Here is a 19,015-nt window from a genome sequence, read left to right as displayed (position 1 = left end):
CTGTGACTACTGACCCTGCATGAGTCATTGCAAAGACTGCATTCGCAGTCTGGCCTATGTCACGAAAAGAATGCAGGAGGCAATGAGACCTAAGAGATGGAGGAAGGAAGCCGCTGATAAGGCAGTGTGGTTCTGAAAGATCTGGACTATCTCTCTGATGCTGGCGACTCTCCTCGGGAGGAAAAGCCTTCCCCACCCGAGTGTCTAGGACTTCTCCGATGAACTGGACCCTTTGTGCTGATGTCGTATGGGACTTCTGCAAGTTCAGCGAGAACCCCAGCCTGTGGAGCAGTGAGCAGGTGCCCTCAAGGTTGGACAAAACTTGCCCTGGCGACTTCGCTCAGATCAGCCAGTCATCCAGTTATGGGTACACATGGACACCACGCATCTCCTGAGGTAAGCCCAGACTACCGCCATGAGCTTGGCGAAGACCCTCGGAGCAGAGGTCAACCCAAAGAGGAGCACCTTGAATTGCTAGTGCTGGTCCCCTATGAGGAATCTCAGGAACTGCCTGTGCTTCTGGTGGACCGGCACATGGGGGTATGCGTCCTGAAGATCTATCGATACCAGCCAGTCTTAAAGCTCGAAAGCGTGGAGATTTTCTCTCAACGTCACCATCTTGTACTGGTCTCTCATCAGGAACTTGTTCAGGGCCCTGACGTCCAAGATGGGGGAGAGTCCTCCCACCTTCTTGGGTACAAGGAAATACCAGGAATACCATTTAAATCCTTTCTGCTCGGGTTGTACCTCTTCCACAGCAACCTTCAATAGGAGGGCTTGCAGCTCTTCCTGGAGCTCCTGTTCAGGTTGTTGAGGAAGTGGTGGTGGGTCTGTCCGGCGGCCTTCTTAAGAAAGGCAGACAGTAAACCCACTGCACAAGCTGAAGAGACCAGGCATCTGAGGTAATCTCCCGCCATTAGGCCCAATGCTCTGCTATCCTCCCACCAACCTGGAGGTGATATCTGACAGGGGATCACATTTTATGTACCACTACATGCAAGCCATGTGGAAAACCTGCGGAGTCACGTACAAGTTCTCTACCGCCTACCATCCACAAACCAATGGACTGGTGTAGAGGTTTAACAGAACTATGAAGAGCATGATAGGTGCTTTAGAAGAACCCCTTAAAAGAAAGTGGGACCTTCTACTGCCATGTGCCTTCTCTTTGCATATAGAGAAGTCCCTCAGGAGGGAGTAGGTTACAGTCCCTTCAAACCTCTCTATGGCCATCCAGTCAGAGGTCCATTGGCCCTGATTAAGGAGTGGGTTGAGAGTGCTCCTTCCCCCAAGCAAATCAGAGTGACCGACTATGTGATAGGTCTCCAGAGGAGAATGTCACACATGATGGCAGAGGTAATTGATAACTTGAAGGCTGGTCAAGCTCTGGTCAAACACTGGCATGACCAGAAGGCTAACATGGTTGAGTTTACGCAATATCAGCTGGTTCTTGTTATGGTGCCCACAAGGCAGAGGGCCTTGCAGGACAAGTGGATAGGACCCTTCGAAGTTGTGGGTAAACTTGGGGAGGTTAACTATCTGGTGGACTTAGGCAATCCTAAGGAGGCTCCCAGAGTCTTTCACACAAACCGTTTAAAGGCTTATGTCTCCAGACCTGAAATGGGATCTTTGCTTCTAGCTTCAGCTAAGGATGAGGAGAGTGAACCTCTGCCTGACCTCCTCAGAGGCTTACCTTTAGATGGGAAAGTAGAAGGAGTTAATCTCTCTTCCAGTCTAAGTCTGACCGGCAGGATGAGTGCAAATTACTGTTAAATCAGTTTGCCTTCCTGTTCTCACTTTCAACAGGCTTGACCCCTTGGGCCAGCATGATATCCTCACTGGTGACTGTTTGCCTGTGAAAAGCAGGGGGTACAGAATGTCAGACAATGTAAGAACACATAAGGAATGAGGTCAACAAGATGCTTGATATAGGGGTATAGAACCCTCTACTAGTCCATGGTCTAGCCCAGTTGTGCTTGTACCAAAGGCAGGATCCAAAGAGTTGAGATTGTGTGTGGACTATAGAGCTCTAAATGCAGTCACAAAGACTGATGCCCATCCTTTACCTAGCACAGATGAGCTGGTGGATAAACTTGGTGCAGCCAGGTACCTTAGCACATTTGACCTAACCTCAGGCTATTGGCAAATAGCTCTGACAGACCATGCCAAGGTGAAAACTGCATTCTCCACCCCAGCAGGCCTCTACCAGTTTAAGGTAATGCCTTTTGGACTAAAGAATGCACCTGCTACATTTCAGAGGATGGTCAATAAAGTTATGAATGGGATGGAGGACCTCTGCATGGCATACTTGGATGACATTGCAGTGTTCAGCCCTACATGGAAAGAACATATTGATCACCTATGGTATGTTTTGCAGGCTCTTGAGCAGGCCCATTTGACCATAAAGGCAAGTAAATGTCAAATTGGTCAGAGCAAAGTGGTCTACCTTGGAAATGAGGTAGGAGGAGGTGAAATAAGGCCATTGCCTAGCAAAGTACACGCTGTACAAAACTGGGCTACCCCTACTACTCAAACGCATGTGAGAGCCTTCCTAGGTCTCACTGGGTACTACAGGAACGTCATAGAGAACTATGGGACCATAGCTTCTCCATTGAATGTAATCCTCTCTAAAATTTCCTAAAAAGGTCAGCTGGAATGAGGAGTGCACTCAAGCCTTTGAAGGCCTGAAGAAAGCCCTTTGTCGAGCTCCAGTCCTAAGAGCTCCTGACTACCACCAACCCTTCATTGTACAAACTGATGCTTCAAATGCAGGCATAGGTGCAGTCCTTAGTCAACTGAAGGAGAAAGGTAGGGAACATCCCATTTGTTTCATCAGCAGAAAGTTAACGGATCCTGAGACAAGGTGGGCAACAATAGAACGAGAATGTTTTGCTATTGTGTGGGCACTGAAGAAGTTTAGACCATACTTGTATGGATCTACTTTCATAATTCAGACTGACCACTAAACCTGGAGATGGCTGATGCAAATGAAAGGGGAAAACCAGAAACTACTAAAATGGTCAATTTGCTTGCAAGGGTTTGATTTTACCATTGGGCACAGAGCAGGAAGTCACCACCAAAATGCTGATGGTCTCTCTAGGATGTTTATAACCGACTAGAGGAATGGGATCCATCCAGGAGTGGATTAGAGCCTCCTGTCCCTTAGTCTGGGGGCAGGGGGCGAGTGTTAGGGAGAATTCTCATTTATGGCTAATTTCCCTTACCCAACTAGTCCTCAGCAGCTTTGCTGGATTTCTGGGGTTTATTTTTCCCACTCTTACATATGTTTTGCCATGTGTAATTCTACTTTTTGTGTGATCTTGGGCTCTGGAGCCACACCACTCCATGAGCCCAACTTCTTGTGTGCGTTACACAGCACCTTCAGTGCAGTGACACAGGGTTGTCTCAGACTTCCCACCGACTCAATTTTTCTGGGGCTGACTAATGTCCCCCCAGAAACAGGTAAAGTTGCCATTTACTTTATATCGTCATTTAACCTACAGACCCAGCACACCCCATCTTACATGGAGTACTGGAAAGGGTTAACGTTGACCCCTTTTTTGTCTGTACCTCCTGGAGCCTTGTTTCGCTCCCTTAACACTAAGACTTTGCTGGTGGAAGTATCTACCCTAACTTTTCTACCGCGATTATAGTATATAAACGTGGTACTGTTTTAGGCTATTGTATTCGCCTCGAACATAAACCCGCTTGACTAAAGACATTTTATTTTGGCTCTGGTCGGGTTTAGTCGCCATTTCTTTTTGTTAACATCCTTCTATTTTACTTTTCACAGCAAACCAGGTTTGCCTTCTTTATTCGCCGTCCTTTGGCGGGCTTCTGCGAAGAAGCCCTCCTTTGGCGTCTGGGTGTCTAGGTGGGCTGAATGTGAGGGAGGGGTTTAATAACCCCCTGCACAAGGTCTCCTTGGAGACCCAAGTCACACTTTGTGTCCATTGGCTGAGGTGGTTGTCCGGGCTGGACAACCCCCCTGCTATGTTATTGACAGCCAGGCTGTGTGAGTGGGGGATTTTGGCATAAAAGGCAGGACTCTTGGGCTGGAAGTCAGAGTCGCCACTGGAACTGTAAGAACCGAAGAGAAGCGGAGAAGAAGACGGCTGCTGCAACTCCCGAATACTGGTGAAGCCCTGCTGCAGGCCTGAGCTATCTACCCTTCAACGACAAAAGATCCAGTCTGGAGTCTTCTTCCCTTGAGCCTGTTGGGATCAACCAGCTCACCTTCTACAGCCAGAGAATCCTCTTCTGGGTCGAAATCGCTGCACAAAGCTGTAGTGGTCTAGATAGCCATCAGAAGAGCCCTCTCCTGTTTTAAAGGAGCGCACCTTTTATTCACTGTTGCTTTGCTGCTGCTGGCCTCATCCCTGGGTAGTGCAGATCGCTCCAGATGTCGTCCTTGTCCCCACGACTGAAGCTCCAGGAACCGTGAGTCTGCAGGAACTACCAGGAACAACTGCCGTAGCACCAGCTTTCATCATTCAAATAAGGTACTTTGTCCATTTGGTCGTTCTCTCCGTCCGACCTGGAGGAATCGGGGTGAACCCTTTTCCTTGCCGAAGGCTTGTTCTTTCTTCCTTCCCTCTTATAACTTTTGCTTCCCTTTGACAATGCCCAGTACTCCTGGCAACGTTAATCTCGAACTGTTCTGATCGTGTGATCCTCGACAACAGAGCCCTGCTCCCTTTCACACTGGCGCAGGCCTATTGTCTTTTATCTGTCTCTTAGAACTCGTCCTCTGATTCTAGTGCCTTGACAAAAGTATTGCCTATGATTTTTTTTATCCACTATTCCTGGTTTTAGTTCAATCTGCTGAATGTGTCGGACTATGGTTAGAATTCTTCCCGTGGGTATGCTTTTCTTTCGTAAAACCGAACTGTCATTACTGTCAAAGTGAACGCTTCTTAAACCCCAAGTTACGTCTCTTGTTTCGCAACACCAGTCAGTCAAATCCTAATGTACTTACCTTGAATTGACCTGAACCAAAGGAATTGGTGGTGTGTAGTATATTTAAAGTGTGGTTTTGTTTAATAGAAGTGAAGTGTTTTGGGAACAGATGGTTTAAAAATAAATGTACTTCTATTTTTTAACCAGAAACCTTGAGTCAGTGTTTGAGTCATAGTAATTGTAGTCCTTTGTGTAATCCCCGTTACTGCTCATTTGCTCTTGAGATAAGTCTGGCTGCTCCGCCATCACCACCACTTTACTGCGTAGTAGAGGCCTGTACCAAAGGTGAAATTGTACTACCACTTGTAGTCTTAATTGTCTGTAGTGTTCCCCAAGGGTACTGCAAAGGATTCTGCCTAACAGCGACCTCATCGGCAGGATCTAGTGACCCCTCGGACTGATGGCCGGTAGCTGAATCAGCCTCGGTACTGGTTTCAGAACCTGGACGGTCCCGCTTGGACGAGTCCGGAGAAAGGAGTCGCCCTTGCGGGGTGCAGATGAAAAAAGCGGCCCTACCTTGGGCCTTGACTTGTGTTTGACGAAGTTCTTCAAGTTCTCTGGAGGCGATCGTTCCAAGAGCTCTCTCCACCGAGCTAACCTGTTCTTCAGAGCGCACGGTATAAGCGCGTTGCACGTGGTACAAACGTCCCAGCTGTGATCGGGGCCAAGGCAGCGGAGGCTACGAGCATGGGGGTCGGACGTAGGGAAGAGCCCCAGGCAGGCTGGTGTCAGGTATCCTTCCCCTATTGAAGTTTCTTTGCCATTATTTCTCTTTTATTATCCTTTTTAGATTAGCCTTGTGTGGGTGGGAAGTTTTCTATTGTAGTTGGTTTGGCCTTAACTTCCTGATTCAGAATCCTGGTTCTGACCCAAGGCAAAATGGAGTTTCACAGTGACAACTCTGATTGGTTAGAAAACACTCCTGAACAACAATGAGCATTCTAAACTGTCACTCTTTGCCTTTCATCATCTAAACCCCAGCTGAGAGGACGTGTGTAGTGGCTGCTCCTGCTTTAGACTTGGGCCTGGTGGATTTTATCCTTCAGGCGTTAGCAGTTGAGCGGCTACTTTCTTGGGGGTTTCAGGAGAAGCTATCAGCTGTCAGGAATTCGTTTTGAAGACAGGAAACTCTGAAGATCTTTAAGAAATCGTTCTGGAGATAAGTGACTTTGTTTTAACTGCCGCTCTGTTTATCTTAAAGACATTTAAGTGAGAACTTATAAATTCAAAGGTAACATTTTACATTTTTTTAACTTTGAGTGCGCTTGAAAATTTGAGCGAGGTTAACGGGTGAACGCTATTTGTAAAACGCGTACTACGTGTAATCCGAAACTATCCGTTGAACCTTTGCGCGTGCAAGAGAATTCAACTGCGCGTGTGTTTTCAAGCGCGTGTGCTTCCTGGCGCGAGAATATGTTCGCCGCATGAGAACTCTATAGCACGTGTGTTTTCCTAGCGTGTGTGTTTTCCTAGCGCGTGTGCTTCCAAGCGCGAGTATCTGTTTGCCGCGTGAGAACTTTATTGCGCGTGTGTTTTCAAGCACGTGTGCTTCTGCGCGAGAACTCAATTGCGCGTGTGGTTACCAGCGCGTGTGCTTTTTAACGCGTGTTCTCGACCGCGTGTGAACTCTTTTGCGCGTGGGTTATAAGGCACGTGTGAATAGGCGCGGGAATTCCTCAGCGCGGGAGTTTACAAGCGCGTGATTCCGTTTGCACGTGAATTCTGCTTCGCATGTTTTTACAAGCGCGTGTGTTTTTCTGCGCGTGGACTTTTCTTACAGTGCGCATGTTCAACACAGGAAGTTTTCAACGTGCAAATCTTCTGTATTGAGATTATCTGTGTGTGTTTAGCACGTGTTTCTTCAAGAATTCACAAACTTTATTGAATTGTAAAAAGTTTGAAAACTAAAGAAAAGTTTGAAAGAAAAAGAAAGAAAAAATTAAACACTATTTAACTGGACAATTAGTGAATTTAAAAAAAAAGGCAAAGAGCAAAACTTTCCAGGTTTGCCCAAATTAAGAAGTTGCTGTGAATTTCAAGAGTCTCAAGTAAGAGATTTTCAGCTTCTTTACAAGCTTCTCTAAGAAATTTCAAGAGAAGAACCAGGTATGATTCTTAATGATTAGTTAAGGATTTAAAGTCTTTTCCACTCTAAAGGTTAAGTAATAAAAGGATTTGTATCTGCTTTTCTTATATCCTCTGCAGGTTCACCTTTGGTTAACCTTGACGCAGTCAGCCTGGTGTTGTTTTGTTATCCACTTCCCCCTTTCCCTTTGGGGTGTAGTTTGCAGAGCTGAATTGATAGCTAGATCTGGAAATTACATTTCAGGGGGATTGTTGGGGGTTCAGCAGCTTCCGCAGACACAGGACCTCTAAGCCTGACAGCTGGACACCTGCGGAAGTTTGCGGACGTTGACATGCGCCAGGGAAGTGCCCGCTCCCGTCCATGCGGAAAAGATGACTGAGGAGTGGGGCTGGTGGGGTGAGTCAGGGACGCGCATGCTCCCAGGGCTGCACCCGTGCGCGCTTCTAAATTTAAAGGGGAAGAAAATGTTTTCTGGTGAAAAGGGTTCCCTCTCTTGTCCCTAGTGAGTGACAACCATACAGTATGGAGGAAAGGGGACAGGACGTAGGAGTACAAGGGTTTATACATGGAATACAATACTCACCATAATCGTATTTCTGATGCTTATATCTGCTTAGATTCACATGCTATGCATAGGCAGACATTAGCCGCAGAGCATTACATTTTATTTTCAAAATTCAAAAAGGGACATTTACAGGGCATGCCAGTAATACTATCCCTATTGTGACGTCCACTGTACCCATTGTCCTTCACGCGGCGATGTCCCGCAGATTGTTTCGTTTCTGTCATGAGGTTAACATGAAGTGCAGCAGGAGAACAGATGTGATGAAGCAGAGTAGATCAAGCCAGAAAACATCTATGCACCTTCTACTCCGCAGGGGAGGAAGGGTGGGCGCATGTGAATCGAAGCAGATACAAACATCAGAAATAAGATTACGGCGAGTACTGTATAGTAAAGATTGAGCGAAAAGCCCAGATCGTGCAGTTTGTTCATAAGAGCATGGGAAGTGTGGTGAACTGCTTCCGCAGATGTAGCCCCGACGAGCCAGTCGTCGAGGTATGGTAAATGTGGAGGCCCTGAGGAGGGCAGCCACTGTATTCACGAGTCTGATAAAGACCCTGGGGGTTGAGTAGAGGCCAAAAGGAAGGACCTTGTATTGGAAATGGTAGCCCATGATCCTGAACCGTAGGAAAGAATGATGGGGCTGCCATATCGGGACGGGTAAGTACGCGTCCTTCAGATCCAGGAAGTACATCCAGTCTCCCTTGCACAATGTTTCCACTATAAAAGCTGGCATAACCGTCTTGAATTTTTGCAGCGGTAAGGAGAGGTTGAGGGTGGAAAGGTCGAGCACAACTCTCAGGCCCGCCTGGTTCTTTTTTCTGAAAGGTGAAAATCCTGGAGTAAAAGCCCAAGCCACACTGGGAGGCTGGGACTTCCTCCACGGCCTCGCTCTGTACGAGCAAAGAGTTGCTTTCCCAACTTGAGGGCGTTGATGGAAGGAGAAGCTGGGCTGTGTAGGCGGTACCCCGTGGATACTACGGCGAGGATCCAGGGGTCCACGAAATTCTGGTGCCAGAAATGTGCATGGAGAGCATGCCTGCCCCCCCACTGGAGACACGTGGACCCGGAGGGGCTTGTCATACCTCCTTTCCCTCAGAGGCTGTTGTGTAGGAGAGGGACTGGGCGTGGTCTTTGTCAGGATGGATAAAGACTTGGCCGTTTGTGAGCTTTTTTCTTTTGTCCAGCTCCTCGTCCGTGATGGAGTGGAAGAGGTCACCCCCCTCGAACGGCAGGTCTGATATGTGGTTCTGGATGTCCGGGTTGAATTTAGTTGCACAGAGCCAGGCTGTTCTTCTGGCCGTGCCATCTGTATCACCACGGACATGAGAGGTGTCAATGTGGCCACGGTGGACTCCATGATGTCCTGCGCCACCAGCTTGGCCTCAGCCAGTCCCACCTTGAAACGATATTGGCTCTGCGTAGGAAGTTCTGGGAGGAAATCTGCCATTTCCAGCCATAACCTCTGGTTGTCGCCCGCCAGCATAGCATCAGCGTTGGCCTGACGAAGATCCGAGGATGCATTGGAATACAGCTTCTTCCCATACGCCTCCAAGATCTTCTCCTCCTGGCCTCGCAGCGCCGCAGATGAGGAGGCTGAAGACGACTGAGGTTTGGAGTATAGTGATGCTGCGGCGATCACCGAGGAGTGTGGCTGAGGATGGGCCGATAGCAAGAGTGTATCCCCCTCCATCTGCCTGTACTTTGGGTCCAGTTGTCGATTGACCGTCTGTACAGAGTAGGGCTTGAACCAACCCTTTTTGGCCAGGGCGACTAGATCAGTCTGCATGGGGATTCCCGTTTTAGAAGAGGGGCGCCGCGTAAGGACTTTTGCGAGGACCCCCCTCTGCTGGTTGCTCGACCTTTGGTTAAGGAAGGCCCAGGTACTCAGCCAGCCCTGCAAGTCGTGCGTAGAAGGCCTTGGCTGACAATGGGGTGTCAGGGTCCTCTTCATCGTCCGTGTCCACCTGGGGGTTAAGAGGAAATTGCACCGGTGGAGGAGTGGTGGAAGCCGGAAGCTGGGGTACGGGGACCGGAGCCAAAGGCTGTGGCGGAGGCTGGTATGGAACCACCTGAGGAATCGGTTGGAGGGCCGGAGCAGGTGGCAAGGGCTGCGCCAGGGCTGAGGGTGCCGGCGGAGGAGCCTGAGGTGCTGGAAACATTTGTGGAGCACCTCCCTGATGGCATCCCTGAGGATAAACCCCATCCTAGGGGACTTCATTAGCCTGAGGAACCTCTCAAAGAACCTGTCCTCACAGGCTGGAGGAGTGTTAGGGGATATAGACGGAGTAGCTGGAGGCGCTGCATACCCTGCCCATATGGACGCAGCGGGAACCTGCCCTGCGCAAATGAAGGATAGACTGTAGGCCACGTACCTGGCTGATACCAGTCCCACCTTGACACTCGTTCTTCGCCAAATTCCCGTTGCTGGTGCGGCATCGGACAGGTACTGATGTTCGGCATGGCATCCATCTTGTCGAGCTGCCTTCTACGTGCCTGCGTTGTGTTTCTTGTCTCGCTAGGCCCAGCCTCCACCAGGACTCTTGAGTGTGGATCATTAGGCCTAACCTGCTCCTCAGGCGGAGGCCTGGTAGGCATTCCTTCCTCGGCCAAAAGGCCGGTAGAACTGCGTTTAGGCACCCACTCGGACATAATGCTGGTACAAGGGCGTGGCCCCTTGGGTAAAGACCCGGTATAAGAAACTTCTGGTCCCTCAACACTCACCGGGAGGATCGGAGGATCCCTCGGCCTGTAGGCTGGTAGCTTGAGCAGCCTCGTGCACGTGCTGGTACGAGAACCTGAGCGTTCCCTCCCATGCGGGCGAGTCCTTGGGAAAGTCTCCCTTGCGGGGTGCGATGGAGAACAGAGGCCCTACCTTGGGCCTAGATCGATGTCCTTCAGGTCCTCTGGAAGAGCTCCCTCTACCTGGATAGCCTGTTCTTCAGAGACCTCCATGACAGGGCGTTGCACGCAGAACACACTTGCCAACCGTTGTCTGTGCCAAGGCAACGTAGGCAGAGGGCGTGGGGGTCTTAATTTGGGAAGAGCTTGTCGCAGGATGGACACAGGCTGAACCCTGTCGAAGTCGACATGTACAGACGAGGAGCGTGACGCCTGAGGACCGAGTATCCGCAAGATAAAAAACACAGAAGAAGTATCCGTGCATGGAATTACATGGCTGAAGCCAAACCCAGGAGCGCTGGTGAATTCGGCCTGTTCCCGTCGATGCGGGAAAGAGGACTGATGTGTGGCGCCACAGGGCGGTGTCAGGGTAGCGCATGCTCCCAAGGCTGCACCCCTGTGCGTCTCTAAATTTAAAGGGCAAGAAGGTTTTTTCTGATGAAAAAGGTTCTGTCTGCCGTCCCTTGGAAAGGATGCCCATGCAGTATGGAGGAAAGGGGATGAGACGTAAGAGTAAATATCCTGCGGGCGAAAATTGCTCAATAGTTGGAAGAACACAGCAACCAGTTATAACTAGAAGGTTGTCTATGTGACTCAAAAGACACAGGAGCAGAGAGGAGGGGGATACTAGGTATCCTCTTAGCAAACCACATAAGGTGTCTTGTGCCAATCTCTCGGAATATAACTTAAGAACTATAGTTAACCTAAGATAACGAAAAATAATCTATAAGGAGAACCCAAAGGATTCCCAGCAACACTGCCCATAAGCCATAAGAAGCTGTGTGCTGCAATAGTAAAATACAGATGCCTTAAAGAGATATGGATGAAAGTAGACTCCATAGGACAGGTAAAACACAAAAGACCGAGTGCATAAGACTGATTGAGTGGAAAAAGGCACCAATCATTCAGGATTAAAGAAAACGGCCCAGAAGTCCAGCAAAATGTGCTGGAGGGTCTCGCTAGAAGAGGGGATGAAGCATAAAAATTATACATCTCCCAAACAATTATTTGCAAGAAGACCTAGCAAGGTGTTCAACTTTATGCACCCAGTGCCTTTCCTGGCTATAAATCGTTTGATCACATCAATTTTTGATCTACTTTGAGAGATGAAAACCTCATAAAAATGGGGAAAGGGCGGTATGTAATGGACTGCCCAAATGAAAATAGTTGACAACCTCAAAAAGATCACCCTTTAACTGAAATTCTTTCTACTACAAGCCCGATTACCAACAACCATAATTCATCTTTTTAAAATGGATGTACATTTTATTCTCAGTGGCAAAAGAATACAAGGCCTTAATGGTATGCTGTAGTCAAATGGATGTGTGGTCCAACAGAACTATCATCAGCGTAAGCCATCTATGTGATCGTTTAATTCCCAATACGGGGAGGGAAATTACGGCAAGAACTAACAGCCTAACAGCCATAGCCCATGTCCACCACATAGTGATTGAATTACAGGAGTGCAAGTGCTCACCCCCGATTCAATCCACGACTGATAGGGATGGAGCACATAGTGTGACCAGTTTGATCTACCCGAACATTGACAGAAGTTTCTGAATACATTAATTTAATAAGGTATAACAGGGATGGATCAATGCCCCATCGACTACGCTTTCCCCAGGAGTTTGGACAAGATGCACAATCAAATGCACTCGTACAATCCACGTAACAAAGATACAATGTCCTCTCAGGGTAGAGCAGAATATCCATCATAAGATAGTGCAGTGTCCAAATATTGCGGGTAGTGTTATGGCCACTCTTAAATACAGTCAGGAACTTTTTTAGTAATCCTTACTCATCCACCCACTTCTTCAATTTACATAATATGGCTGAGAATATTTTCCCACTCGAACCCAGCATGGCTATAAGCCTGTAATGCAAAGAGCTGCAGGGATAAAAATCAACTCACACCAGCTAGAAGGGACAATTCCCAGGCTAAGTATTCATGAGAAAAGGGAAAGAATTTGCCCAGGATTCAGGGTTATTTTTCATTACAATATTAGCTAGCCCATCTAGGCGAGGCGACCTGGAACCCTTTATTTTCTTGATGATGAACATTAGATCCTCGTTCCAATATCAATCCATATCCGGCACTGGTTGACCGGGTGCTACTACGAGTTACTGCTAAGGCTGTGGTCATAATAAAGACTTTTTTGACCCAAAGTTATTTCGATATTGGGTAAAGCTCCAGATGCAATTCTTCTGCAACGAATTTCCTGTAGCAATGCCAAATCATTTTGCATCATTCATTTTGAGAAAAGCAAAAAGGAATCTCCAATTGGCATTATTTAGATTGTGTTCATAATTATGATGATTATGAAGCCAATTTTTATAACGGGTACGGAGCCTGGCAATATGCCTTTTCTTAGTTTCCCCAAGATAAATAATTCAACCTTTGTATTATATAGAGCTCTTTACTGTAAGGTCTTTCCTATTAGCTATATGAATATCAAAGAGGCTTAAAGACTAATTTCTGGAAAAAAGGAATGAACTCCCATAATGCATTTAATTTATTGTACTGTCCATCATCACATAAATATCCCAACAAGGAAGCAATAGTAAGGCTTCAGCCGAGTTACCATCTCAATTGATTTTATACATTGAGATACGCCCAAATTATGCGATTGCCCGAGTATTGACAGAAACATGGGTAGGGAACATTTTAATTATTTTCTCCTGTACAAAACTAATGGTCCATGTAAGCATAGCATGGTTGCCAAGTTCCATAAAGTTAGCTTGAATAATACTGGACATTTTCATTCAGGGTTGCACACACTGTCACAGGAGCGGCACTAGATAAAGGAGTACAGGACAAACCTCTAGGGGCCCCAACACTCGAGACAGGGTACACAAGTCATGCTTGATAGTCCAGGTATCAAATGGTCTAGGAGGGGGGGGATGCATTAATATTACATCAGGAGCAGGTGACATTGATGAGTTCTGGACTTCAATAACTGACCAAAAAGCCTTGCAGGGGCTGTGCTCTGATCAGCTCGCCAATTTAAGAGGATGGAGCTCTGCACAAGGTTTCATATATTCACAGGTGTTAAGATAGATTTCTAGAATCTGGCCTGGGGGATAGATTTTAGGAGGCCACCGTAGTTATAGAGAACAGGGGACTCAGAGGTTAGTCAAAACCAAATCAAAGTAAATGTGGAGAGAAGTCAAGGCTTCTCTCAGGAGTGGGAGAGTGGGATCAGGGTTCAAAAATGAGTCCACACAGTGACGCACACAATTTAATTTAGACAAGAATAAATAAAAATACAAATATTTATTCTAGGTCTTAAACACATACCAATAAATGAAACAAGCACGTTACACTATTGCACAATACTCCATAATAAACAATCACCATAAATTCTTCAAATGCATCAAGTGACTTAAATCAGCAAAGGAGATCGGTAAAGTGATGCAGTAAAGATGGAACCAAGTCACAATGATATTCCCTAACTTCAGCAGTCCAATCCATAAGAAGAATGGGGCCGTGTGGCCAAAGGTCACAGGAGGCACACTGAGTCTCCCCATAGCTGTAGCAGGTAATTTACGTGTGTTGGTGGTTGATCAAAAGAAGAGATGCAACAAAGTTACTAGCTATGTAAAATGTGTTCTGATCACAAGGCAGACAAAGACATCCTATAGAAACAAGTGGTGAGTGGGGGGCGACAAATGCTTTGCATTTACGTACTTAACAGACTCCTATTTTCCCCAGATTACTTGATGGGTGGACTGAGGGGAGGGGGTATGTGGTGGGGGTTTCAGTGAGAGGTACCCAGGAACTGCAGGTGCAAGGATTCTTCTGGTCGGGTCCAGGATGGAGAAATACAAGATTCACTGATGCAGCCCTCTTCAGGACACTTTACAGGACGAGGGAAGGCGAGTTCCAGCGACGGCCATCACACAGACTACAGCACTCATCCTTCCAGTCTCAGTGCAAGGATCCCTTGGAGGCTGGGAGTCTAAAATTCAGCAGGACACACAAGCTAAACAAAGCAAACACGAAACGGTGACGGTTCTAGAGAAGTAGCCCATTGCAGAGCTGGACTGTCTTCCGGGTGGTACAGGGGCACTTCTGAAGGTTCAGGACAGCTAGATCCTCTGGAACACGCCGAGATTGGTCCCACCAGTCCAGGGGTTGAAGTAACTCAGAGGGTCTTCGCAGATCAGGTTGTCCAACAGTGCTTCACTGGTCAGACGCAGGAAGGGATGCCAGGCCTGTTCAGGGGGCCGCTTTGGATGTTTAGTGGGCTGGTCATATAAAAAGGCATTCTTAGCTCCAATGCTGATCTCCAGAAATGGCTGCAGCAGTCCTTTTCTTATCCAGAATCCAGCCTGAAAGCAAGTCCAAGCCCACCAATGGTAAGGATCTGCACCATTCAAACAGACAGTATTTGTCCAATAAGGGACAACTATTGGTTTGCCCTAAAGCCAGACACTCTGGCACCAAAGATGTGGAGTGGGACTAGACAGTCCCACCCACTTCCTGGGGGGGGGAGTAAGGAGGGACGGACAGAGGGAGGTACGCACATCCTCCTCCCACCCACCCTCTTCTACCGGTTTTAAACAAAGTACTGCCGTCATTTTTGGCCTCTACAGGAGAGCAAAACGGTTCCCTGCATTGTACATTGGCCACACTTTGTGCAGCCACAACATAGGTTATCACTGCCACCAACCAGAACCTGGACACATTGTTGAGGCTAGGGTACTTGTCGAGGGGCCTGAACATTCTCTGATGGGCACAAACTACAGAGTTGCATCAAGAGCGAGCTCGCCATAAGGGAAAAATTGACCAGGAGTCAAGAAGCAGAAGTGCAGAAGTAAGAGGAGGCGAGAAGGTGTGAGGGAGAAGAATGTAAAGAATAAGACTAGAAATGAGTGGGGGGTAGGAGGGAGTAGAGAGGAAGGAGAGGGTGAGGAAGTACAGAAGTAAGAGAGGGAGTAAGAGGTGAGGGAGGAGGTAGTGGCAGAAATAGACAAAAGGTGTTAGGGAGGGGAATGGAAGGGATACGATTTTAGAGAAGAGCAGAAGGAAGGGTAGGAGGGAGAAGAGCGGATGGGGAGGCGGTTTCAGTGGAAAGGAGCAAGGAGTTGGAAAGAGCAAAAGCGGGAAGGGGCGCAGGGTGGTGGAGGAGGAGAGAGTAGGAAAAGATCAGCAGAGCAGAGAGTACGACAAGGGGTGTAGGAAGTGAGAAGGGAGGATAGGTGAGGGGGGGCAAGACCATAGAGGGATTTGAAGACAAGACAGAGGAACTTGAGGGCACAGGGTGCGGATGTCAGAGTGGTAGACAGATTTGAGGAGAGGTGAAAGGAGAGGAGTACAAAGAAAAGGGAAGAACAGTAGAAAAGTCTGGAGAAGATGTTGGAGGTAATTAAGAGTTAAGTAGCATGAAAGGTTAGAAAGGGTCGAATTTTACGAATGTTGTAAAGGTGAAAGCGGCAAGACATGGCAGTAAGAGAAATGTGGTGAGATAGGGAGAGGTGGGGGTCAATGTGAAAACCAAGGTTACGGGCATGGGGAGAGAAGGAGAGTTGGGAGGGGGGAAAGAGAATGGGAAGGGAGGGAGGAGGAAGAGTGTTGCAGGGAAGAAAATGACTTCAGTTTTTTTCAGCATTAAGAGTAAGGAAGTGAGAGGACATCCAGGATTTAATAGCAGAGAGGCAAGAAGAGAGCTTATCATGAATGTCAGGAGAGAAGGAGGAGAAGGAGAGGAAAACCTGGGTATCATCAGCGTAGAAATGGTGAGATACCCAATGAGGAGATGTTGGGAGCTAAGAAGGAAGTGATGAGTGAGAAAAGAAAGGGGCCAAGGACATAATGTGTACATATATTTAGTGGCATGTTTTCATGAATATTGAATGCCACTCTTTATGCATTTCCCATGTTCAGATCATGGAATAAATAGGTATTGGGGAGAATGTCAAACAGAAAATAACCGTTAAGTACATTGATTAAACACTCAACTCACCTGTTCCATGGCATAAGAAGAGCTGAAGACACCACTACTGCCGCTAGAACTGGCGGAGGAGTCTGCAGAACTTCCAGAGGGTGTACCACTACCAGAGGTCTTTACGGTCAGTGATTGATCATCCGAGAAACCCAATTGATGAAGCAGCTTCTGGTCTCTGTTCACAGTTAGCTGCAAAAAACAGTTATAAATTGACTTTCTCAAAAATAAAGTAAGGCAAATTAAGGAAAATATTTTGATTACTTACAAGACTATCATTGGCAAAGATCTGTGTATTATCCATAGGACAGTTTAGGTGCTTTGCTATTTTCCATCTCACACTCCCCACAGTTTCATTGCTATGTGCCTGTAAAAATAATATAATATATTATTATTTTGTGACTCATATTGGAAACCAAATGAGCTTCCTTTAATAGAAAAAAATCATACCTCCACAGTAAAACTGTCTTTGGTTGATTCGTAGTTTATGTTGAGTGTTAAAAGATGTCCATGAAAAGAGGCACCATGAGGTAGAATAGTACGAGGAACAGAGTAAAGATCCTAAAAAAACACAAGCCGTGAGTAAAAATACATAGTTTCAATAATGTTTGCCAATGTACAAATATTTGGAATCAACTATTTTTAAACCTCAAACAGACAAGAATTTGGCAATTCCCATTAGGAAAATTCTCAATTATCCAAAAAAGTACCATGTGCTCCCCTGTAGAACAAACCCAAGTGGCTCAACCAGAAGTGTCCAAACACGCAGTAAACCACAGTTTTAATAACACTGGCATATGGATAATAACACTGGCATATGGATAAGAGGCTGGGTAGGAGTTGTCAAGGAGGGAGAACACCGACTTAGAGTACCTGATTTCCCATGAAGGTCATTTTTTGTTACTCTTATCGATTGGCACTCCCCTCCTTCCCGCTTGATGGGACAGATTAGGAACAAGTGACTTATCTGTAACTCTGGTTCGCCGACATGGGTATCTGTTGAATTCACATGCGAATGAATAAGTCCCGTCAGGCTGGGAATCCTCGGAAATATTAAAGCAGTTTAGCTTTAAATCTTACAAAACTACTTGTCACTTATATAGCCTTTTGTTGTCACTTTGGGTCATACTGCCCCAGGCAATGGCATCAGTCCTCCCTAGCTCCACCCCTGGTGGCGAGCCATTGAGGGGTAGGAGGGAGGGTCGCATGTGAATTCATTAAAGATACCTATGCCAGAGAACAGAAGATACAGGTAAGTAACTAGTTCCTTCTGCAGCATAGTAGCTTTCATGGATTCACATACTCTTGAATAGGATTACACAGCCGTACATATACACAACCAATGGGTGGCGGAACAGCTCTAGAGAAGCAATGGAACTCATCTCTGGCACACCCATATTAAGCAAATAGGTTTGCCAAGCACTGCTTGTCCGACACGAAACTCCTCCCTGGAATACCTGTCAACGCAGTAGAATCTTGTGAAGCTGTGGGTAGACCTCCATGTAGCAGCCTTGCGGGATGTCGAACAATGGAACACCAGACAGGAAAGCCATAGTAGAGGCCCCAGCCCTGGTGGAATGTGATTTAGGTCTACCTGGCAGCGGCCTATTTGCAAGTCGATGACCATGAGAAATACAGCCAGATAGCCACCTGGAAATAGAAGTCTTCGGCAGGGCCTTCCCTTTATCAACCAGTCTAATAGCCACAAAAAGTTATGATGTGTTGCAAAAGAGACTGGCAACCACCGGAACTGGGCATTGTGTGAAGACTCTTGGAGCCGATGTTAGGCCGAAGGTTAGAGCTTTGAACTTGTAAGGATTGCCTTGCACTACGAAACAAAGGAATAGTCTATGCTTGCGATGTATGGGAATATGAAAGTAGGCATCCTCTAAGTCCAGAGAAAAGCGAAAGGTACACGTGACTTACCTATAACTCTTGTTCTCTAGCATGGGTCTTGCATGGATTCACATGCTCATGAATATTATTCCCATTAAGGCTGGGAATCCTTAGTTCAAAAAAAAAAAAAAGCAGTTTAGCTTCAAACTCAAAACTGTTAGTCTATCAGTGTCGCTTGGGTCATACTGCCCCCATCCGACAACACTGATCTTCCTAAACTCCATCCCCGTTGGACATCTTCATATTTGGTAGCGCAAGTAAAGTGGCAATATGAACCAAGAAGAGCAACAGAGGGGAAGGAGGGAGAGTTTGCATGAGAATCCATGCTGAAGAACAAGAGTTAGAGGTAAGTAACTTGTACCTTCTCCAGCATGGATTCACTTGTTCATGAATACGATTACACAGCAGAACATACACACAACCACGGGAGGTGGCAAGGCTCACAGAAGCAATACACTTAAACCCTGGAACAGACTCACCCCAAACAAACGGGTTGCATAGCTTGGCCAACCTGCGACTCATCCCAAGTGTGGGTAGACTTCCATGTATCAGCCCTGCAGATGTCAAGCAGGGGAACACCAGAGAGAAATGCTGTAGTTGCTGTGATGGCTCTGGTGGTGTGGGCTCTGGGTCGGCCTGGAAGTGGTCTGTTGGCAGACAATGACAGTA

The 19,015-nt window shown here is 47.0% G+C and overlaps 1 protein-coding gene across 2 annotated transcripts in view; it reads right to left on the bottom strand.

Annotated features, from left to right (window-relative positions):
• Positions 1-19,015, bottom strand: part of USP24 (ubiquitin specific peptidase 24) — a 2,799,104-nt gene that overhangs the window by 2,222,764 nt on the left and 557,325 nt on the right. For both annotated transcript variants that reach the window (XM_069642114.1, XM_069642115.1), the window contains exons 25-27: positions 16,901-17,011; positions 16,719-16,817; positions 16,472-16,642 (exon numbers count right to left, since the gene is read on the bottom strand). In XM_069642114.1, the coding sequence (XP_069498215.1) occupies positions 16,472-16,642; positions 16,719-16,817; positions 16,901-17,011 (381 nt within the window). The remainder of the gene's footprint in view (positions 1-16,471; positions 16,643-16,718; positions 16,818-16,900; positions 17,012-19,015) is intronic.

The sequence above is a fragment of the Ambystoma mexicanum genome, chromosome 1q, assembly GCF_040938575.1.
Source record: "Ambystoma mexicanum isolate Mex_15411 chromosome 1q, UKY_AmexF1_1, whole genome shotgun sequence".
Lineage (NCBI taxonomy): Eukaryota > Metazoa > Chordata > Amphibia > Caudata > Ambystomatidae > Ambystoma > Ambystoma mexicanum.
This window is presented reverse-complemented; position numbering and strand designations above follow the sequence as displayed.